This window comes from Pygocentrus nattereri, chromosome 7, assembly GCF_015220715.1.
Source record: "Pygocentrus nattereri isolate fPygNat1 chromosome 7, fPygNat1.pri, whole genome shotgun sequence".
Taxonomy (NCBI): Eukaryota; Metazoa; Chordata; class Actinopteri; order Characiformes; family Serrasalmidae; genus Pygocentrus; species Pygocentrus nattereri.
This window is the reverse complement of record NC_051217.1, coordinates 39,424,844-39,449,015: the sequence shown is the minus strand read 5'-3', so window position 1 is coordinate 39,449,015 and position 24,172 is coordinate 39,424,844. Positions and strand designations below refer to the sequence as shown.

The window sequence follows — 24,172 nt, the reverse complement described above, 5'->3', positions numbered from 1 at the left end:
ACCATAGAGTGAAAATTATGGTTTTGGTTTCAAGAACTGGACAAACAGTGATGCTCAAATAACGTTATTCGTGGGACTGGATAATGCGCAAGAACATTGCGCATAATTTCCACGGTTGAATCTCGGATAACAGATCGTAACTTGAAACTGACCAGTTGTGGTCATCTCCTATCATCTCCTCACTACGCACGCTGAACTTGGAAGGCCTCCCATTATTGTTTACTCCCATACAGTACAGTTCCCACTGTGTGTCACAATACACTGTATACGCTAAAAAGGGTTGTTCATCATTGTAAACGGTTGTCAAGACGCAACCACGCCTCCTGAGTCTGAGCTCATACCCCCAGGGCATCATAACAAAGCGGGTACAAAAAGGCAGTCACCGTAATCTTCAGAATGCTGAGAACTACCGAGCATAGCATGCAGCTCATTTCCATTTTAATGATGTTTGTATCAATGACTGGGCTCAGTCCAGCTTCTTGCAAATCAGACAGAGTCAGCTGCAGGCTGTGGGCTGATCCTCAGATGCCTGTTTTTTCTATGACTGGAGATTTTATCATTGGAGGGGCTTTTTCTTTTCATATCTACACTAGATCAGAGCAGATCACCTACACCAAACAGCCACTACAGCCACAATGCTCGGGGAGGTCTGTCTGAGAGTATGCTGTGAACCATTGCAGAGAGCAGAGAAATGATAATAATCGAAATGCCATTTTTGCAGTCAGGCGCTAATTATTGAATTAATGACGAATAGTTGGTAAAATAGTAACGGATTGTGTGTAATTTTCTATATCTCATGTTTGTAAACAGTATGAATTTCAGGGTGCTGCGCTTCTCCCGTGCCATGGAGTTCACCATCCATGAGATCAACAACAGAACAGACCTCCTGCCGGGAATCACATTAGGATACCAGATACACGACACGTGCGCTGCAGTGTCGATGGCAACTAAAGTTACGTTTCAGTTTGCAAACGGCATGGAACCATTCTCCAATGACACTGATTCCTGTTCAAAAACTGGAGCTGCCGCTGTTCCTGCTGTCGTGGGAGATTCTCCTTCCACACCCTCCATCAGCATGGCCAGAATACTGGGTCTTTTTGGAATTCCGCAGGTGACTGTAGGCCACACCACTGTGTTCAACATTAAGCAAACATTTAGCTATTTTTCTTACATAATAATTATTGTAATCTAAGGGACTAATTTTTGTCTGATGTTCTATGTGTTCATTGATAACTGAATAATTATATCGTGTTGCGTAAATAAGCGCTAGATTTCAATCAGACTTCTTTTTTTTCCTTTTCTGTGCTGAGTTACAGGTGAGTCACTACTCAACCTGTACATGTCTGAGCGATAAGCGTCAGTTTCCTGCCTTCCTAAGGACTGTGCCTAGTGACCACCACCAAGCGGCCGCACTAGCAAGAATGGTGAAGCACTTTGGCTGGACATGGATTGGGGCAGTGCGCAGTGACTCAGATTATGGAAATTATGGAATGGCGTCGTTTCTAAAAGCTGCGCAGGAGGAGGGAATCTGTGTGGAGTACTCCGAGTCCTACTACAGAACAGATCCGCGCAGTAAATTGGAGAGAGTGGCGAACGTCATCCGGAGATCAACAGCGCGGGTAATAGTAGCGTTTCTTGCTTCAGGCGACATGAGGTTTCTGCTGGAGGAACTGGCGAGACAGCCTCCGCCTCCCCTTCAGTGGCTAGCCAGCGAAACGTGGATCACCGATCCAGAGTTTCTGCGCTTTAACATGTGCGCTGGGGCGATAGGATTTGGGGTTCCCCGCTCGGTGATTCCAGGTCTTCGTGAGTTTCTTCTGGATCTCTCTCCAGCACAAGCACTGAAATCTCCTCTGCTAACGGAGTTTTGGGAGAGCTCGTTCAGCTGTAGCCTAAAAGGCTCCTCAGGGGGCGCGCGGAAATGTAACGGCAGCGAAGATATCCGCGCGCTGCAGAACCCGTATACAGACACGTCGCAACTGCGCATCACTAACCTGGTGTATAAAGCTACGTATGCCATAGCGCATGCCATCCACGGTGTTATCTGTAATGACACGCAGTGTGACAAGAGCGCTAAATTCACACCATGGCAGGTATAAAACTGATACATTGAAAAATAGATCGACATATATATATATATATATATATATATATATATATATATATATATATATATATATATATATATAAATATAACTTGTTGTTCCATGAGTAATAGCAATGTCTTTTAAGGTGTGCTTTACACAGGTTTAACAGATATACTTACATTTTTAATTTTTAACTGAAAAACATTCGTCGAAATTGTGGATTCTCATTAAAATAACACGACTGCATCTGTGAAGCTACTGTTATTAGTCATATTCTGTAACTGTTAGAGAATATGACTAAAAACCACTAAAATACATTCATAAAGTAGAAATATCATTAGTCCTTGTTGGTTGATTTATGAAAAGAACAGAAAATAAACCAGCAACAGTTTTCATTGTCTTTTTTCCCCAGATCATTCATTTGCTACCTTTATGGTTGAGAGGCCCATGTAGTAATTTAAATGTAATCTATATTTAACTATGCATTAACAATCATTTAATGACTTTGCATTGAAACAATTGATCACAGTTTCTAGTTGAAAAATGCAGTTCAAGTTATGTGTTCCACTGCAGATACTCAGCCAGATCAAGAGAGTGAACTTCACTACAAACAATGGTTTTCAAGTCATGTTTGACTCCAACGGTGATCCTGTGGCCATCTACGAGCTCATAAACTGGCAGTTTAAGAAGGACGGCACACTAGATTTCATCACAGTGGGCCACTATGACTCATCCAGGCCAAGAGGTCAGGAGTTCAGTATGAGCAGAGCTATCAGCTGGATGAGAGGACAGACTGAGGTACAGTTCAATACTTCCATCACTATTTGACTGCATATCAGGATAATTTCACAGAACTCAGATTAATCAATGCAGTCAGCATCAATTCTTTGGCAAACTATTTTTACATTTTTAAAAGTTTTTTCATGTAGTTAATTAATTTGTCAAAAGTTAAAAGATACAATAAAATACATGTTTTGGGTTAGTCACACAAACATTTTCAATATATGCAATGTCATTGTAACTAAGTCAATGTAAAATGTTTAATAATTACAACCTAAAATTACTTCAATATTTTGTGACACACAAGAGTTAGTTAACTTATGTTTGCTTTGCCATGAACACTCAAATGACAGCACTACATGTAAACTGGCATTAAAGAACTCTTACTGGGAGGCTACATAAAATTACAAATGAAAACAAAACACTCAGTATCAGATTTCAAATGTTAACTTTATTTCATGAATCATGTTGAAAAATGTGAAAAAAAGTAATTAAAAGAGACCAGCAAACAGAGTGAACTGCTTTCTGTCTACTAATGTGAAATCAGATGTGTAAGTCAGTCAAATGTAATTGAATTAAAACACAAAATAAAACTCTACCAAAACTTACAAATTTGTTGAATCTCAACAGGAAACCTAACCTTCACTCTGGTCATGACTTTTACAAATGAAATTAATTAAACAACAATATGTCAATTGGGGGCTGATAATCAATTAATAGAAATTGTCCTTCACCAAATTAGGTACAAAAGCAAACATCAAAACCATAAATGCATATTATTGTAAAAAAGAGAAGAATAAATGACTTAACAAAATCAATATGTTTATTGTATTAAAACCAGTGAGTATTTCTTTTCTTCACTCTATTCTTCACACTTTTTTTCTTCACTTCTTTAATCAATTTCAACTTTGGAGTAACATAAGAAAAACCTTCATCTGTGCATGAGACTTTTTTTTTTTAATCAAAACATTTGCATTTGTCTAATTTCTTTCAGGTGCCAAGATCTGTGTGCAGTGAGAGCTGTCCTCCAGGAACCAGGAAGGCTGTGCAGAAAGGAAAGCCAGTCTGCTGCTATGACTGTATACCATGTGCAGAAGGAGAGATCAGCAACAAGACAGGTTGTCACTGAGCACTTTTGTGGGGTAATTTTTTCAATGCCCTTCTGTCTAATTTAAGGCTCTAAATATGTTTTCCTAATATCATAGACTCTTTGAACTGTGTGCGCTGCTCTTCTGAGTTCTGGCCCAACATCAAGCAAGACAGCTGCATCCCCAAGCCTGTGGAATTCCTGTCCTGGGACGACACTCTGAGCATCATTCTGTCAGTGTTCTCCATCACCGGGGCCTCCATAGCTGTATGTGTTACAGCTGTTTTCTACAAACACAGAACCACTCCTATTGTCCGAGCAAACAACTCAGAGCTGAGCTTCCTGCTGCTCTTCTCACTGACTCTGTGTTTCCTCTGCTCTCTTACTTTCATTGGTCGTCCCTCTGAGTGGTCATGTATGCTGCGTCACACAGCATTTGGGATCACCTTCGTCCTCTGCATCTCCTGTGTTCTGGGGAAAACAATAGTGGTGTTAATGGCCTTCAGAGCTACACTTCCAGGCAGTAATATTATGAAATGGTTTGGGCCTCCACAGCAGAGACTCAGTGTTCTTGCTTTCGCTCTCATACAGGTCCTTATTTGTGTTCTTTGGTTGACAATATCTCCTCCTTTCCCCTTCAAAAATCGAAATCATTACAAGGAAAGGATAATCCTGGAATGTGGATTAGGTTCAGCTGTAGGATTCTGGGCTGTGCTGGGTTATATAGGGTTTCTGGCTCTTTTGTGTTTTATTTTGGCTTTTTTAGCACGCAAGCTGCCTGATAACTTTAATGAAGCCAAGTTCATCACATTCAGCATGCTCATATTCTGTGCAGTTTGGATCACCTTTATCCCAGCTTATGTCAGTTCTCCTGGAAAGTTCACTGTAGCTGTAGAGATATTTGCTATTCTGGCTTCAAGCTTTGGTTTAGTTGTTTGTATTTTCGCTCCCAAGTGTTTCATAATCATGTTTAGACCAGAACAGAATACCAAGCAACACATTATGGGTAAAGAACCCTCCAAGGCTCTTTGAGACCCTCACATCAATGGTAAATGTAGCACTCTGGTTTAGCAGCTTAAATAATATGCTGATTGATGATTAGGTTTACATGTACATGGTACAGCAGCTTCACCAATATGTAATTTTAATTAAACTGTATTTCATGTTTAATGTGAAAATATGTATAAGAAAGCTTTTCAAAGATAACATTGAAATGGTAATATGTCATTATGTATAATGTGAAATTAAAATGAATTATTCATGAATCTGTGTTTAAGTACTATTAACACTTCACTATCAAAATGTAATTCTTATGATTGTTTTTCGAAATGTATTAATTATTTAATGCAATGTTAAACAAGTAGTAGGAGGTTCATTCCTAATGGAGGCTTGGTACGTAGTGTGACCCTCCCTCTCACCCTATCAGTTCAGGGGGTATTATTCTGTATAGCATCTTTTAGCTGATGTAACAGAATTGGCAGTTTTAATAAATCCTTGCCTGTGTTAAACTGTCCAATGAAGTTACATTTCCAGTGTGGGGCCAATGTGCCCTGGAACTCCACTTCATGTGTTGGTCACCAAAATAGTGGCCCTAAAAGTGGTTGGTTAGTGTAGTGGGTAACACCTCTGCCTTCTACACTGTAGACTGGGGTTCACTTCCCGCCTGGGTCAGCACCCTACACTATACCAATAAGAGTCCTTGGGCAAGACTCCTAACACCGCCTTCGCCTACTTGTGTAAAATGATCAAACTGTAAGTCGCTCTGGATAAGAGCGTCAGCCAAATGTTGTACAATGATATATAAAGTGACCAACATGGGGCCCTGAATGAGCTCCTGGTTTGACAGCTGACTGGGCCCCCAAATAGGCATACCCTCATTAATCTCTCACATGATGCAAACCCACACTAAGCCCTTATACGAGGGCTTACAGTGGGCTGCCAGCATAGGAGCATTAAAATTTGTTTTCATGATTTCATAACTGATTGGGGCCCCAAAATGCACAACCAAATTTTAAGCTTACATTTTTAGCCCAATGCTAGGATGACCTGCCATTGTTGAGGCCCACATATGCCCGCCATTACCCATTATATGCAGGCAACTCACACTTAGTGCCTTTTAAGCAGACTAAGTGTGTGTTTGGCAGTGGGGTTGTTACCACTGTCAATATGTCAACAATATCATATTAAAACATGATATCTGGCTCTAAATACTGAATGTTAAAATTCACTCAATACAAACATCTTAATTCACACATAATTAATACTACAAATCTTAATTCAGATACAATGAACCAAAATATTCAACCATCATAACCCATACTAAGAACCTTGCTAGCTTAATAATTCAACAGTTACTTGTAAACCAGAATCAGGATCCTAAGCCTGCAGTGTCAAATTACGTTTGTGTGTGAGGTACATAACTCCATGCTACAGAAAACTGTCCAATGCCCAAAAAAAACCCAAAACACCAGAGACTTTCTAACACACACACACACACACACACACACACACACACACACACTCACAAAAATGATAGGACCGTTTTCTAACATGAAAAAGAAATAAAATAATAAATATACACAAAGGCTTTAATGTCAGGCCACTGGCATTAATGTCTGGTCCCTGTTTTTCTGTAGATTTTTTAGTGCAGCTGTTGCTTTAAAAGGCTAGTGTTTATGTGGTTGCTAGGGTGATTGCCCTTTGACCTGTGTTTAAGCCATCTTTGTTTTAGAGATAAACAGCACTTTGTCTAACTGCACACCTTCAAGTCCTATCTGCATCTATTCTTCTTGTAATGACTTTATAGAAGCATTGTCTGTAAGTAGACTTACCAACACCTTAACTCTGTTTTTGTTCATATTTGTTGAATATGTTGAATACCCACCAAAATGTTGGTGCAGTGTAACTGTAGCCATTACAGTAACTTTCAGTTGTTACCCTGGGCAATTAGCTACAGAGGCTAGCTGTATTCGGCAGCATGGTGGTGCAGTGGGTAGCGCTGTTGCCTCACAGCAAGAAGGGCCTGGGTTTGATTCCCTGGTGACCAGGGTCCTTTCTGTGTAAAGTTTGCATGCTCTCCCTGTGTCTGTGTGGGTTTCCTCTGGGTACTCTGGTTTACTCCCACAATCCAAAGACATGCAGTCAGGCTAATTGGACATGCTGAATTGCCCCTAGGTGTGAGTGAATGTGTCTGTCTCTGTGTCACCCTGAGATGTACTGATGACCTGTCCAGGGTGTATCCTGCCTTCTGCCTGATGGCAGCTGGGGTGGGCTCTGGCTCTGGTACAGGATGATGGGCTCAATTATGCTTCTATAGAGAAGCAAGAGCAATGAAAGTGCCTTTAGCTTTCTGATAACAGAGTCTCTGCTAACATCTCCTTATAGGGGCCAAAGCTGATTGTATTATGCAAATGAAGTTCAATGTACTGAAAACAGTCTACTACCTCCACATCCTTGCCCTTGATTGTGATTGGGTTATGAATGGTGCAGTGGGAGTTTGGCAAGCTGATGATCATCTCCTTTGTCTTTGAAACGTTCAACTGCAAATGGTTATCTGAGCACCATTCCATTAATGGGAGAGGAAATACTGGTAGGTTGCAACTCAGTTATTGTCCTTAAGAAGTCCAAGTGTAGCAGGGTCATCTGAATACTTTAGATATGTGGTGACTGGTAAAGGGCTTCTACAGTTGTTAGTGTACAGGGTGTACAGAAAAGGACTGAGAACACAGCCTTGTGGAGCTCCAGTGTTGGTAGTGGAGGTTGAGGACAGGACCTTAACCATCCTAACAGCTTGCACTCTGTTACTTAAAAAACTGTGCACCCAGTGGATAAGAAGTAGAGGGGCATTCAGGTGCTGGATTTTTTTTAATCTTCTGATGTCACTGGATAGTGTTAAAGGCAGAGCTGAAATCAATGAAGAGAACTCTGGCAAAGTGACCTGGTGTCTCTAGATACTGGAGCAGGGAGTGGAGGAGACATGTCTTAGTATTGTCTGTTCCTTGTTTAGCCCTATAAGCAAACTGGTGAGGAATAAAGTTCAACACCAGTTTTTCCAGGCATTTCATAATTATTAAAGTTAATGCAATTGGCTGATAATTATTTAGCTCAGAGGGACTTGCTTTTTTTGGTCACAGGAATGATCAATGTATCAATATGTTGCGCATTCCCTTACACTCAGCACTAAACAGGATAACTGCAGACAGTAGACAGACAAGAGACAGGAGTACAACAGCACAGACAGTGTCGTCACAGCAGAGCATGCAGCTTAGTAACTGTGTCTATATATACACAATGAGCCTGTGTTAGACATGTATATGTAGACCTGACATTTACTACAACAATGTGATATTACTTCAAATCCATTTTCTTGTTGTCCTCTCGTCACCCAGCCAAAAGTTCCTGCAAGCCCACTGCATTTCCTTGGTCTCCACCTCCAGTCTCTCAGGGTACGTGTGTCTTTCAATCTTCAGTTGTTTCAAGTCGACCGTAGTTGATTTGAACTCTTTGGAGCTTCCAGTCCAGGCTGGTTGCTATCTCAACACAGTCCAGCTCCATCCCTGCCATCTCACTGGCACCTATACCTCCACCACTGTGCCAACTCTGCTCCATCTGCAGCTCCCTGCTGCACTGCTCCTTGCTGCCACTGCTGTTCCTGCCCTTCCTGTCTTCAGTCTCTCTGCTGCTCTGTCTGTGCAAGCCTTGTGTTGGCCTTTTGTTCCTCCTGTTGCATTTGTTTCTCTTTGTATGAGGTCCAATATCCTTCAAGGTAAGAACTTGGCCTCCTTACTGCTCCCTTCTCTAGCTGTCAACCATAGGATGGTTAACTGGAGTGACATAATTTTGCATTAATTCCATTTGCGCTGCTACTCACAGATATTTTAGTAAGAAGCAATTTTTTTTTTAATGTTTTCTTATTATTCTAGTGTAATGGCAGATGTTAATAAATGCATTTCACTTGAGCTGTTTTAGCAATGTAGACATTTCCTTTTCTGTTGAGAAATCCAGTCTGTCTGTCTCTCTCTCAGTTTCTCAGCATTGTCCTAGATACTGATGAGATGCAAATGTCTCTCCCTCCTGAAAAGCTCCTTAGGATGAAGTCTACTTCTGAGACGTTTCTCATCACCTTCTGTCACTAAGCATGATGTTTTCTCTTCTTGGCCATCTCAAATTTGCCATGCAGATACTTCCCCAAGGTTGCTCTATTATATATACTCATTTTACTGTTTTTGCCTTACTAGGTTAATATTTTGAAAGATGCAGTGTTTCTGGATGAAGGCATTAGATCAGATTTGTGGTTTTGTTCTTGGCTTCTCGTGCAGTGGAATGGAATCTTTTTTTTTCTCTCTTCTTTTATGCTCATGCAACTGCATCCTCTGACTCTGTCACTTTTTCATGGGTGTTTCCTTGGCATGTTTTCCTGCAACATGAGTTTCCGTAACCCTTTGGGAAATTTAGCCCATGGTAGTCACGAGGGTTCTGGGGGAAAGGCATGATCATGTAATCATGTATTGTGATTGTGAAACTGTGGTTGCTCTTGTTAATAAAGGAGGTCTTCATGTCATACTATTATGTCTTTACTAAGACATTGAAACATGGAAATCGGTTGTCCAAAATTTTATAATTAAGGCTAAACATATTCCAGGACACCACAATGCTTTTGTAACTGCTCTCTCTCTCTTGCTCCTGCTTGCAGGATTTCAGATATCAGATTTTCAGCAGCCAGCAAGGATCCAGTGCCTTGCCCTCTATTCTCTGGCCACATTTGAATTAAACGCCTATTATAGCATAATAGACTCAGCCAGGTTTAGCAAATTCAACTCTCAGAGCTTAAAATTAAGCAGGGTCATGGTTTATACTGTTGTTTTTTTCCCTTTAGAATCCTGTTTTTTCCTGTCCTTGTAGCCACTGTGTACAGTTGTCTTAAATCCTCATCAATTCATATGATATTAGTGGTCATTCAGTTAATACCAGATGTAATGACCCTAGCTATAACCATTCTACCTGCTTGCTTCTCAAAGGTTCAATTAAATCAACACCAAACAATATGGATAAACATTTACCATTAACTCCTAACATATATAAACACTGTTATGTATTGAAGCTCTTTTTCTCTTACTGCATGTACCATGAGTTGCTGCATTGTTACTGTTTTAGCAGGTTGATATGGAACTTTTGGTGCTTCTTGCTCTGCTCAAGCATAAGTCACTGGTCCCACTTTCCTGGTGAATTTATATGGTCCATGCCCTCTGGCCAGGAGTTTACTGTCACTGGTTAGCAGAAGAAGCAAGACTTCCTGTCCTGGCCTGCACTCTCAAGTATGGGCTTTCCATCTTTACGGGCTTTTCATCTTTACCACATAGGCTACCATGCTCTCTTCAGTGGCCTTGGGTTCAGTGCCCCTTCCCCCCCCATGTCATCCATAAAGTAACTCAAAGGGATAAAACCCTGTAGATGCCTGGGGAACCTCTCTGTAAGCAACAAGAAGATAGGGAAGCCACTGGTCCCAGTCAGTACCGGTCTGTGAGACAAATTTACAGAGCACTGACTTCAGGGTCTGGTTGAATTGTTCCACTAAGCCACCTGTTTGATGATGATGATAGGGGGAGGTCTTAATGCCATGTATGCCTAGCAACTTGTAGACACCTTGCAGTAAGCTAAATAGGAAGTTTGCTCCCTGACCTGTCAATCTCCCAAGGGAGACGTACCCTTGCAAAGAGAGGGCTTCAGGGTATCGTGTAGCATAATCACATACCACCAATATATACCTGTTCCCTTTCCTGCTCCTTTCTAAGGTGCCTGCTATGTCCATTCCTATCCTCTCAAATGGAGTTTCAATTATAGGAAGAGGATGCAAATGTGTGGTAGGCACTGATCTGCCTGATGTTAATTGGTACTCCTGACATGTTTTACAAAATTCAGTCTCATCAGAGTATAGGTTTGGCCATCTGAAATATGCATCAATGCGAGCTAGTGTTTTATGTTTACCCAGCTGTCCCTTCGAAGGTATGGAATAGCCCAGTTTCATTACAGTTAACCTTAGGCAGCTTGAACAACTAGCAGCTCAAGTTCACCTCTACATTCATACAGGATTCCTGTTTTTCACAACATAAGCCTCCTCAGTTAGCCCTTTGTTCTTCTGCTTTACCCCATCAGTCACAGACACATCATTATACCATGGTTGGATTATGGCCATGCAGTGTGGAAATGTTTGATGGTATGTCACGATCTACTGGAGTGTCTGGCTAGGTCTACTAATGCTGACCTCAGGAACTTTTCTCTGCATCTCTGTGCTTTAGGTTTGGTTGGTTTGCTCAATGTCTTTAAAAGGTAATTCTGCTAGAGCCTCTCTTGTACTCTGTGCTCTTGTCATTATCATACACTGTTGAGTTTTAGGAAGCAGGTATACAGTCACTGCAATGTCCTGGCCTAAAACTACAGGATATGGTAACTGAGCTACTACCACTACGGGCATTAAAAATGTTTGTCCATCTACTGTTATATAAACCTCAGGGTAACTTCTTTCATCCCCATGTACACAGCTCACCTGTACCCTAGCCTCCTTCCAGTCTTCTGCAGGAACCAAGCTTTCCCTTACCAGTGTCTGAGTACTGCTTGTATCAACCATTTTCTTGCTGACCATATATCAGTACTGCAATAGTTGGCCCTGTCTCCTGTTCAGCTACAGCTTTTTGGATCTGCTCTGGGGACTGTACACCAAAGGGTTGACTTAGTTTTCCGATGTTGACCATAGGGTTTAGTATTACCTAATTCTCCACAGTAGAAGCATCTAACTTCTTTACTGGCTCTTTTTATATGCATGTAGGCCACTTTGAGGTATACTAGTATTTTAGGTGGAGAACGTCTACTCTGAAAGTATGTTTTGCTATTAGCATGACCAAGGCCCACATCATCCCCTACAGACTTACGGCTGAAGTGCTGGTCTCGGCTGAAGCTGCAGGGTCCTTGACTCCTGGCAGAGATGAAGACTTTAGCCAGTTGCTCGTTCACCATCTGCAGATATTGTTCCAGGATCATCTCAGATATTTATCTTACATTGTTATTTAAATCTGCTGTCGAACATGACATAACTGGTTTGAACTAGCAGCGAACGTGGGACAATCTCTGAATTTCTTTTCTCCCCCCCTATTTGTTTTCACAATTTTAATGGCATGGCCTCTGCTCGCCATCTAAAGCTAACAGTTGTGCTCTTCCCCATAGCCACACCTCTATTCAAACACTCTTTTGGGTTTGTTTGTCCAAGAGGTTGCATAGGTGCATGTATGAGCCTAAAGCCCTGAGATAACATGGTGCATTATAGGCCAGTTACTCCAGCAAAAGTAATGCATTTATGGGCCCATGGCCGAAGCAAACATGATGCTTTGTATGGGCCTTTGGCCCAAGCAAACACAGGCCAAGGGGACCATCCATCCATCCATCCATCCATCCATCCATCCATCCATCCATCCATCCATCCATCCATCCATCCATCCATCCATCCATCCATCCATCCATCCATCCATCCATCCATCCATTTTCTAAGCCGCTTCTCCGTCAGGGTCGCAGGGGGATGCTGGAGCTTATCCCAGCGGTCATCGGGCGGAAGGCAGGATACACCCTGGACAGGTTGCCAGTCCATCGCAGGGCACCAAGGGGACCATACATGCACTAAGTCAATGTAGTGCATCTATGAATCCGTGGCCTTATGTGGTGCTAATGTATGGTCATAGTGCATGTATGGACCCATGGCCCAAGCTAGTGCAATGCAAGCGAATATAGTGCATTTATGGTCTTGTTGTCTAAGCGAACATAGTGCATAGGCTTGTGGCCTGAGTGATTGTGGTACATAAAAGGGCCTGTGGCCTTGAACAAATGGAATGATGTTCTGCGCTGATGAGTGTATACATGGGCCTGTCAGCTGATTCATGAGCAAATGTTCACACCCACACCCCAAGTTGATGTAGCAAATGCAGTAGGCAGTACGAAGCTTATGAGCTTCATGCTATGGTTATGCATGGGTCATGGCTCCAGACTTTGCAAACATTAGTCACTCTTAGAACAGAACACAGTGGGCACAAACTTCATAGGCACCCTGCATACATCATGTAGTAGTAAAAAACACAATAGATGAAAGGCACCTAAGTTTTGTAAGCACCAATCACTCTAAACAGTAGCAAAGGGGATGTAGCTCAGTGGTAGAGCATTTGACTGAACATCAAGAGGTCTCCAGTTCAAATCTAGGTGCCCCCTTGCCTGAAAACCTTAGAATTACTATGGTGTAGTGTACTGGGTAAAATCTCCATCTTCTATGCTGTAGCTTGGGGTTCAATCCCCACCTGGGTAAGCACCCTACACTATGCCAGAGTCCATGTGCAAGACTCCTAACACTACCCGTGTAAAAATTATCAAATTGTAAATTGCTCTGGATAAAACGGTCTGCCAGTTGCTGACATTTAAACAGTTCTCTCCTTCCTCCCCACCACCACCATGGATTGTCCAGAGTTCTACTTCCTCCATACCTATCCAGCCAGATCTGTGAGGGTTTCTGTGCACCAAGACCTCGGCCAATTCTCTTGGTTCTTTAATTCTTAAGATTATACAATTTGAAGGATGACAATTATGAAAGATTAAAATATTGTCTCCTATTACTCCTGTTTTCTGGCTATATCTGGTAGAATGGCCTTACAAAACAAATCCAGAAGGCTGCAGTCAGTAACCTCTGAACACTTTTCTACATCCATTAGATTAGGTAGTGACGTTCTTCAACTGTGTTGCACCAAACAAAAAATGTACATGTGATAACAGGGGTGTGGGTGTGGATCAACCATGTAACTTTATCTGAATAACACACTAAATACTTAATATAAGCTAATTAACTTTTAAAATTTACCAACCATGACTTTACCCTAATATAAACCTAAACAGAAAACTTTGGTCCTCAGCCTATACCAGGTAACAATACTAATTCCGTCTGTTGAGAATGAATTGATTTTAAACAAAGAATTAAATTAAAGAAATTTAATTAGATGTCCTCTTTAAACATTATCCATTGCCTGCTAGGTGGAATTGGCATAAAGAAAAAATAAATAAACGTCAACATGTGCTTGTTGAAAAACAGTCTTGCTTGCACAGTGGTAAGCATATGACAGGAAATATTTTTCTTCGAGTGTGCTGAACTGCCCAATGGCGATGCATTACGAACATTTAGAGAAGACATAGTTTCAACACACTCAACGTTAGTCAAAGTTGACGGTTGTTTCTGTTTCATTATCAAATCATCGCTGCGCACCCTGAGCTCTAGAATTGGGTCCATGGCTGCTTTCTCCAGTGCAATAGAGACACACAAATGCAAAAGTGTTGTTAATTACTGCGGTTACAATTCAAGACATAACCACGCCTCCTGACTCTGAGCTCATACCCAGAGGGCATCATTACAGGGTGGCTATTTAATGGCAGTCATCCTCGGCTGAGAACTGCCGAGCATGCCATGCAGCTCACTTCAAGTCTGATGACGTTTATATTAATGTTGTGGCTAATACAACTCAGTCCAGCATTTTGTAAAGCTGACCCGGTCCGCTGCAGGCTGTGGGCTGAGCCTCAGATGCCTGCCCTGTCTTTGAATGGAGACTTTCTAATCGGAGGGACTTTTTCTATTCATTTTTACACGAGTTCAGAAGAGAACACCTACACCAGACAGCCACAATATTTACAGTGCTCTGGGAGGTCTGTCTGTGAGGGTGAACAGTTGCAATGAGCGCTAGAGAGAAATTATGATAATCAGTTTGACAGTTTTTCGTAGTCGTGTATAAGTTATTATTTGCTATAGTGTGTGTGTGTGTGTGTGTGTGTGTGTGTGTGTGTGTGTGTGTGTGTGTGTGTGTGTGTGTGTGTGTGTTGAATACAAAACATACATATAAATCCAATCTACATTCTCAATCTAATGTTTCTAAACAGTATGATTTTCAGAGAGCTGCGCTTCGCCCGTGCCATGGAGTTCGCCATCCACGAGATCAACAACAGAACAGATCTCCTGCCGGGAATCACGTTAGGATACCAGATACACGACTCCTGCGGTGCCGTACCGATGGCGATCAAAGTTGCACTTCAGTTTGCAAACGGCATGGAACCATTTTTCAGTGATACTGATTCCTGTTCAAAATCTGCAGCTGCTGCTGTTCCTGCTCTCGTGGGAGATTCTTTTTCCTCCACCTCCATTAGCATGACTAGAATGTTGGGTCTTTTTGGAATCCCACAGGTAGGTTGTCCAAAATGCTGGGATAATAGAAATCTAATATTCTATTATTTAAGTTTAGTAACAACTGAAGAACAGTGTCATGTCCCACAAATAACAGCAAAAATGCCTTAAGGTTTCCTAAATATTTATTCTTGTTCCTTTTTTATGCTGAATTACAGGTGAGTCACTACGCAACCTGCGCATGTCTGAGCGATAAGCGTCAGTATCCTGCCTTTTTTAGGACCGTACCTAGTGACCACCACCAAGCGGCCGCACTAGCAAGGATGGTCAGACACTTTGGCTGGACATGGATTGGGGCAGTGCGCAGCGACTCAGACTATGGAAACAGTGGGATGACATCGTTTCTAAAGGCTGCGCAGGAGGAGGGAATCTGTGTGGAGTACTCCGAGTCCTACTACAGAACAGATCCGCGCAGTAAACTGGAGAGAGTGGCGAACGTCATCCGGAGATCAACAGCCCGGGTAATAGTAGCGTTTCTTTCCGCAGGCGAAATGAGAGTTCTCTTAGAAGAGCTGGCAAGGCAACCGCTGCCTCCCCTTCAGTGGATCGGCAGTGAGGCGTGGATCATTGATCCAGAGTTTCTGCGCTTTAACATGTGCGCTGGGGCGATAGGATTTGGGATCCCCCGCTCGGTGATTCCAGGTCTCCGTGAGTTTCTTCTGGATCTCTCTCCAGCACAAGCACTGAAATCTCCTCTGCTAACGGAGTTTTGGGAGAGCTCGTTCAGCTGTAGCCTGAAAGGCTCCTCAGAGGGCGCGCGGGAATGTGATGGCAGTGAGGATATCCGCGCGCTGCAGAACCCGTATACAGACACGTCGCAGCTTCGCGCGACTAACCTGGTGTATAAAGCTACGTATGCCATAGCGCATGCCATCCACGGTGTTATCTGTAATGACACGCAGTGCGACAAGAGCGCTACATTCACACCATGGCAGGTATAAAACCGCGTTCTCTAAAATAGACCACAGCTTCTACTATAATTTGAACTAGCAAGTTAATTTAACTATCAAATATTCTACTTGCGATTTTCTAAAATTGCAGCAGCAAACGGGAGCTTTTTTTATTTAATGTCACTTTTAACAGCATTTCCTGTTCCATGAGTAATATCAAACTTACAGACATGTGGCAACACAAAGTTGTCAAACTTTGTGTTGCCGAAGTCATTTTAAAAGATCCCTTTTCTTTCCTTTAATATTTTGTATTACAAGTGATTAACATGTTTGTAGAAAATAAGATAATAGGAAATGTTTTTCATAATCATTTTACCATTGGCCTTATTAATAATCTAATAATTGAATTGGACTTTTACAATTCTGATTGAACAACAAGCATTGAAATGACTGTTTCTCGTTTAAGAATATTTCAGCATCTGTGAAACGCCACTGCACACATTTTCGTTCACACTAAAATTTGGCGCTGAAACTGTGAAACACTATTTATCATAACGAGGTTAGAATGGTCAATATACTCATTCACGATGAATAATAATGTCGATATTAATTTGTTCATATTTTTTAGTAATCCGTTCAACGAATTTGTTACGGTTAAAAGTCACAGTTCTGTTCACGGTTTTTTACATTGTATGTACCACTACAGATACTCGACCAGCTCAAGAGGGTAAACTTCAGTACAAAGAATGGTTTTCAGGTCTCGTTTGATTCCAGTGGAGATCCTATGGCCGTCTACGAGCTCATAAACTGGCAGGTTAAGAAAGATGGTGGTTTGGATTTTGTGACAGTGGGTCACTATGACTCATCCAGACCAAGAGGCCAAGAGTTCAGTATGAGCAGAGCTATCAGCTGGGTGGGAGGACAGACCGAGGTATAGTACAGTCTTCCAGTAGTCTTTAACATGTCATCAGATGTAAAATTAATTCACTTCTTTTTGCCTAAAACTACGACACGATTATTGAAAATTTGCAATTCCAAAACCTCGAAAAAAATCAAGTACTCCATATGTGTACTTTATTTAAATTGTTGAAAATATTTTATTTCTCATAAAATAAGAGAATTGTACGGAGCCCGCTGGTGACATCATGTATAAATAAAATAAGGTGTGGCCTGGCCAGGCCTTATTAACGAGTGGTAACGAAAACCTAATGTATGGCCACGGCTTCACGGGAATTAGATCACGGCTTATTAAGAAGTGGCCGCGAATTAAGATCTCGTTCCCACGCTTTATTAAGTCATTATTTTTTATAAAATGTAACCAGCCGTGCACCATAGTAATTGGGGGGGGGGGGGGGTGCTGTTGCTGGAGTGTAATTTCGACTTTCATCCTATCCCTAAACCCACCCTTACCATCAACAGAAAACCTCACCCTCTCTCTGTTCCTCACACTAAACTTGACACTAGTACAAAAAAACATTGATCTGTGTATAGCATTTTGACTTTGTGATTTTTTTTTAATAAAAAATGAATGATTTGTCTAATGTCTCTTAGGTACCAAGATCTGTGTGCAGTGAGAGCTGTCCTCCAGGAACCAGGAAGGCTGTGCAGAAAGGAAAGCCAGTCTGCTGCTTTGACTGTATACCATGTGCAGAAGGAGAGATCAGCAACAAAACAGGTCATGTATTGTCAGTGAGAAATTTCACTCTGGATAATTGTAGCTTTGTTTTTTCACTTCCTCATGGTTCTTTCTAAAATAAGGTTCTAAATAAGTTTTTCTAATATCTCAGACTCTTTGAACTGTGTGGGCTGCCCTCCTGAGTTCTGGCCAAACATTCAGCGAAGCAGCTGCCTCCCCAAGCCTGTGGAGTTCTTATCCTGGGATGACACTCTGAGCGTCGTCTTGACAGCATTCTCCCTCACTGGGGCCTTCATAGCTGTATGTGTGGCTGCTGTTTTTTATAAACACAGAACTTCTCCAATTGTTCGAGCAAACAATTCAGAGCTGAGCTTCCTGCTGCTCTTCTCACTGACTCTGTGTTTCCTCTGCTCACTTACTTTCATTGGTCAGCCCTCTGAGTGGTCCTGTATGCTGCGTCATACAGCGTTTGGGATCACCTTTGTCCTCTGCATCTCCTGTGTTCTGGGGAAAACAATAGTGGTGTTAATGGCCTTCAGAGCTACACTTCCAGGCAGTAATATCATGAAATGGTTTGGGCCTCCACAGCAGAGACTCAGTGTTCTTGCCTTCACTCTGATACAGGTCCTTATTTGTGTTATTTGGTTGACAATTTCACCCCCTTTTCCCATTAAAAATTTTAAGCACTACAAGGAAAAGATAATCTTGGAATGTGGATTAGGTTCAGCTATAGGTTTCTGGGCTGTGCTGGGTTATATAGGATTTCTGGCTCTGTTGTGTTTCATTTTGGCTTTTTTAGCACGAAACCTGCCTGACAATTTTAATGAAGCCAAGTTCATCACATTCAGCATGCTCATATTCTGTGCAGTTTGGGTTACTTTTATCCCAGCTTATGTCAGCTCCCCTGGAAAGTTCACTGTAGCTGTAGAGATATTTGCTATTCTGGCCTCAAGCTTTGGTTTGGGTCTTTGTATTTTTGCTCCCAAATGTTTCATAATAATGTTTAGACCAGATCAGAATAATAAGAAACACCTTATGGGTAAAGTTCCCTCCAAGGCTCTTTGAAACATTCACAAAAATTGTAAATGTGGTGTTGTGCGTCATTACCTTATGCAAAATGCACAAATTAATGATTAGGTATTTTAATACATAATACAGCAGCAGCATTGCCATCATTTTAATTAAACTGAATGTTATGTTTCCACTGAAATGATAATAGATGATAAAATATAAGGTCATATTAAACTTAATTGTTTATAAAGCAGCTCTTCAGTACCCTGCATTAAAATGCAATCTGTATGATTCTTATGAGAATGTATTGCTTGCAATATTAAAGATATAATGGAAGACTTCTATCTAATTAAGACCTGGTCCCTATTTCCTCATCTCCCAATGCAATGCTGTACTATGTAGATTCATCTTACAGAACTAATCATTTGTATTTAATAGTTCTCCTGGCATGTTTTGAACTGTCCAAAGATGTTAACATGTATTACAAATTACTCAGTTCTGTGTGTCATATTTGCTTGTACTTTTAGAATATTTCATTCTAAATCTATGAGCATTGATATTTTAGCATTGGCACAGAACAATCACCAAAGAATTTTATTTTTCTGCTCAAGGAAAGTGCTTTTTTATTGAAAAAAGTAATAAAGGCCACACACAGCAATAACAGCGGGGAAGGCCACTTTTAACCACACAACATTGATTATCAGTAAACACTTAACCACACAAACCAAACATTATCCAAACAAATAAGCAGCATCAATAACAAACACAACAAATGTCCTATGTAATAGACAGGGTGACATGCTAAATTACCTGTGCCCCAGGTAAAAGCAGCTTTTCCTGTCAGCATGAGCCTTATGTTCATTTTTAGTAAGAGCTGGCCTTGCCCTGGTCTTATTCCTAGCAAGCTGGCCTCCTCCCACATCAGCAGGCAGCTGTACACCAGTTCCATGGGCATCCTAAACTCATGACTGAAGATAAGAACAGCTGGGGTGAACCTGTTCAACTCCTGAACAGCAGAGCATTCAAGCAGGGCCAGAGATCCTAATCATGCTGGTTCTGGCCAGTGAGGATGTCAAGCTGAGTGTTGAGCGTCTGCTTGGCAAGGACATTACTTTAAAGGTCATGTGGAACAGTCCAAGTCTTCTGAATGTCCTGCTGATTATAGATCTAAAATTCCCGGTCACTGTGGATTATAGATCTAAGATACTCGGTCACTGTGGAGTTCCTATGGCGCTCTGAACTAGCAGAAGTAGTCTTCAACTAGCCAGTCAAACATGGTGGCCACATTCTGGTCTGGGACTGCTGAAATCCCTAAACCAACCGTTAGGGGTATACTTTGTGTACTTCTGGTGCTGGTCCCAAGCGCAGATAAATGGTGAGGGTTGCGTCAGGAAGGGCATCCGGCGTAAAACTTGTGCCAAAACTATCATGCGGATCACAAATATGATTGCCATACCGGATCGGTCGAGGCCCAGGTTAACAACGACTGCCTCCGGTGCTGTTGACCAGCAGGGTGTCAGTGGAAATTGGACTACTGTTGGTCAAAGACCATCAAAGAGGAGAGGAGGAAGGCGGGTTAGAAGGCAGCGAGAGAGAAGGAAAGGCAGGAGTGTGGAGGTTAGAGTAGGGACTCTGAACACTGGGACAATGACTGGTAATGGCAGAGAGCTTCCAGACATGATGGAGAGAAGGAAGGGAGATATTCTGTGTGTCCAGGAGACCAGATGGAAAGGAAGCAAGGCCAGGAACATTGGAGGTGGATTCAAACTGTTCTATCATGGTGTAGAGAGGAAGAAAAATGGAGTAGGGTTAACCCTAAAGGAACAGCTTGTGAAAAGTGTTCTTGATGTAAAGAGAGTGTAAGACAGGATCATGAGCCTGAAGTTGGAGGTTGATGGTGTAATTTTGAAAGTGATCAGTTCATATGCACCACAGGTTGGTTGTCAGTTAGAGGAGAAAGAGGAATTTTGGAGTAAGATGGATGAAGTGGTAGATGGTGTCCCTAGAGAGGAGAGATTAGTGATTGGTGCAGACTTCAATGGACATGTTGGTGAAGGAAACAGAGGGGATGAAGAGGTGCTGGGTATGTATGGTGTTAAAGACAGAAATGCAGAAGGTCAGATGGTTGTAGATTTTGCAAAGAGAATGGAAATGGCTGTGGTGAACATGTATTTTCAGAAGAGGGAAGAACACAGGGTGATGCAAGGAGTAGAGGTCGTAAAGGTGGATGACTTCAAATATCTTGGGTCAACCATCCAGAGCAATGGACAGTGTAGAAACGAGGTGAAGAAGAGGGTGCAGGCAGGATGGAGTGGGTGGAGACGGGTGTCAGGGCTGATGTGTAACAGAAGGATAGCAGCAAGAGTGAAAGGGAAGGTTTACAAGACAGTAGTGCGTCCTGCTATGATGTATGGTTTGGAGACTGTGGCTCTGTCTAAAAGACAGGAGGCTGAGCTGGAGGTGGCGGAGATGAAGATGCTGAGATTTTTGTTGGGAGTGACAAGGATGGACAAGATTAGAAATGAGCTGATCAGAGGCGCAGTGAAGGTGGAGCAGTTTGGAGATAAAGCCAACATTATATAATGTTTATTATTTTGTCTGACTTTCTACATATTTATACTCCTATCAAAAAAAATAAAAATAACAGAAGTGGTGAGACCAAGACAAGATTTAGACTGAGACAAGATTTTTCAGCATTCAAAAATGAAAAGAAAGAAGAGAAAAAGCACTGAAACAACTAAAAAGATTATTTACCGTTCATTATACATTATAAAAATAAAACATAAAATATTGTGAAATATTATTGCATTATAATAATAGTCCAATATTGCATTGTAACATTGATGGTAGATTATTCCCTGTCCTTTCATTACCTATGGTCAAGTAAATATAAACCAAAAGACCTACATACATTTTTATGTATTTATGTATTTAAAAATCCATTATTATTAAATGAAAACATTCTGATCTGTCCAGCTAAGCTGTCATGGAAAGATCAGTTAGACTTTATATGAAATAAAATATAAAATACAAGTTCTTAAAGTTACTTTTTTTTGTGGGCCAAGTTTCAGGTTGTCTTCTCCAAAAATGCCTGGTAGAAAAAAATGTAGGTAAAAAACATTCTGTAAATTGTAAATTTAATCCAAGTACTTTAAATATGCACTTATTTAAGTGCCTCTAGGTCAGTGCATATTAGCGTAAGTCTTCTAATCCACTACTACTATTGATGATGATGATTATGTTGATGATGATATTATTATTATTATTATTATTATTATTATTATTATTGTTGTTGTTGTTGTTGTATAAATACATAGATAGTTGGGCAAATAAAATAAACATTTTAGTGTTCTTTTTAATTAAACATACATTTAATAGTAGAATTGCAGGGGACTCTTGTTATCATAGCATTGATAATTCTGTTATTAGTTACAAACTAGCAGAACAGACTCAGCACTAATATAGAGACACAATTAGCTGACTTGATAACTAATCTGAACTAAGTAGGTATGGTCTTCTTGTACAATGTCTGTACAATTTACTGTCTTGTTTCATAATTATAAACACGTTAGTGCTTTATTAACCCTAATGCTGCTGCTGATATTCTGTTATGAATGTGTGCTAGGTAGTCAGTTATTTTAGCTAATATGAGCTAAGCTAATAGGCAGTAAAGCTTTATGTAGATATGGAACTGAAAGATGTGTAATTATGTAATCATATCAGAACATGCTGTGATCAGTCTCAGCTCTCAGACTTTCTCTTCAGTAGTAATGACAAATTGAGATCATCTGTTTGGGTGTATTTTCATTATATTATATTTTTATATGGCATAGCTACAAAACTCAGGGATGTTTTCACATTTGGATTGTACACAGATAAAAAAGGACTCAATAAACAACATATTTACCCTTACTTTTTTCACAATTTCTTTATTAATATTTTTGGTACTAAAGTACATCATTTCTTAAGGGGATTTTATTACTAATGTATGTCACTTTATAATACTTTTACTAATTTTCATTAACTTCTAGTTCATTAACAATGAGTTACCATGTGTTTCACTTTATAATACTGTTTATGATCATCATTCACTCCTAGTTAGTTATTAATGAGTTACCATGTGTTTCACTTTATAATACAGTTTATGATCATCATTCACTCTTAGTTAGATATTAATGAGTTAACTTGTGTTTCACTTTATAATACTGTTTCTGAACATCATTAACTCCTAAGGAAGACCACAATAACAACATGTTCATTAATAATGAGTTACCATGTGGTTCACTTTATAATACTGATCCAGATCATCATTCACGCCTAGTTCATTAATAATGAGTTACCATGTGTTTCACTTTATATTGTTCCTGATCATCATTAGCTCCTAATGAAGAGCAGCAACACTTCAATCATCATCTAACAGACAGTAATTACACAATCACTTCGTAATATTTAGAACCAAGTGAATTTGAAGGCAAGACACATACACAGGCAGATACTTCCATGAGCATCTCTTTTCAATTGACCCTGCCCTCAAGAGGAAAGGAGAACTCCTATTCAGAAGAAACACTGACAAATGTGCTTCTTCTGAAAAGAATGGTGTTTTCTTTTCTAAGGATGAGAGGAAAGCAAACTGGTCTACTGAATACTGTAGTAGTTTAGCGGTTGTCCCATAGGCTGATGTGCAACTTGGTTCTCACTGCCAAATATAAAGATGTGCACTAGCCTTTTAAGGTTTCTGATCAAAACAAACACATGATTAGATTAATTAATTAGTAATTTATGAGTAGTTATTCTATGAATCCATAGTTACTAAGTACTTATCTGTGAGATTCAGTAGTTACTGTATAGTTAATAGTGAATGACCCTAATCATTATTTCTCTATTACCTACTGAGTAATTAACTAGTAGACCTTCATAGTTAAGAGCAGTTATGTAAGTGTTAATGCCACACTGATTGTTCATTCCTGCTTAGTTCTTGATTAGTTATTATTAACTAAGGAACAGTATTGTAAGGTGTTACCTGAATTGGTCAAGCAGTGGACCTGGTCTTAATACAGCTCTACTTGAGCGTGCATATGGCTCAAGTGAATTGTGCTTAAGTTCACTGTCTGAATCTCAAATCATTGAGACGCACTCATGTTTTGCGCAAGCTCAATGTTATACTCTAAGCTGACGGAGCAGAGATGCTTCAGTATCAAATCCTCAGTGCGCACCCTAAATTCAGAATGAGGGCTATAAGGCTTTCTCCAGTACACAACTCAGTACATTGGCAGCGCACAGGTGCAAAAGTGTTGTTAATCACTGTAGTTACAGTTCAGGACATAACCACGCCTCCTGAGTCTGAGCTACCCACTGGGCATCATTACAAGGTGGCTATTTAAAGGCAGTCATCCTCGACTTCACAGGGCTGAAAACCATAGCAAGCAGACT

The 24,172-nt window shown here is 40.7% G+C and overlaps 1 protein-coding gene and 1 pseudogene across 1 annotated transcript; both read left to right on the top strand.

Annotated features, from left to right (window-relative positions):
- The first annotated feature begins 456 nt into the window (after positions 1–456).
- Positions 457–4,736, top strand: LOC108434074 (annotated as a pseudogene).
- A 10,168-nt stretch (positions 4,737–14,904) lies between these two features.
- LOC108434073 (extracellular calcium-sensing receptor-like) lies at positions 14,905–19,091 on the top strand. The gene is made up of 5 exons (XM_017708986.1): positions 14,905–15,205; positions 15,364–16,140; positions 16,802–17,026; positions 17,647–17,770; positions 17,883–19,091. Exons 1-5 carry the CDS (start codon positions 14,906–14,908, stop codon positions 18,794–18,796), a joined length of 2,340 nt encoding a protein of 779 aa, XP_017564475.1. The 5' UTR covers position 14,905; the 3' UTR covers positions 18,797–19,091.
- Positions 19,092–24,172: the final 5,081 nt, after the last annotated feature.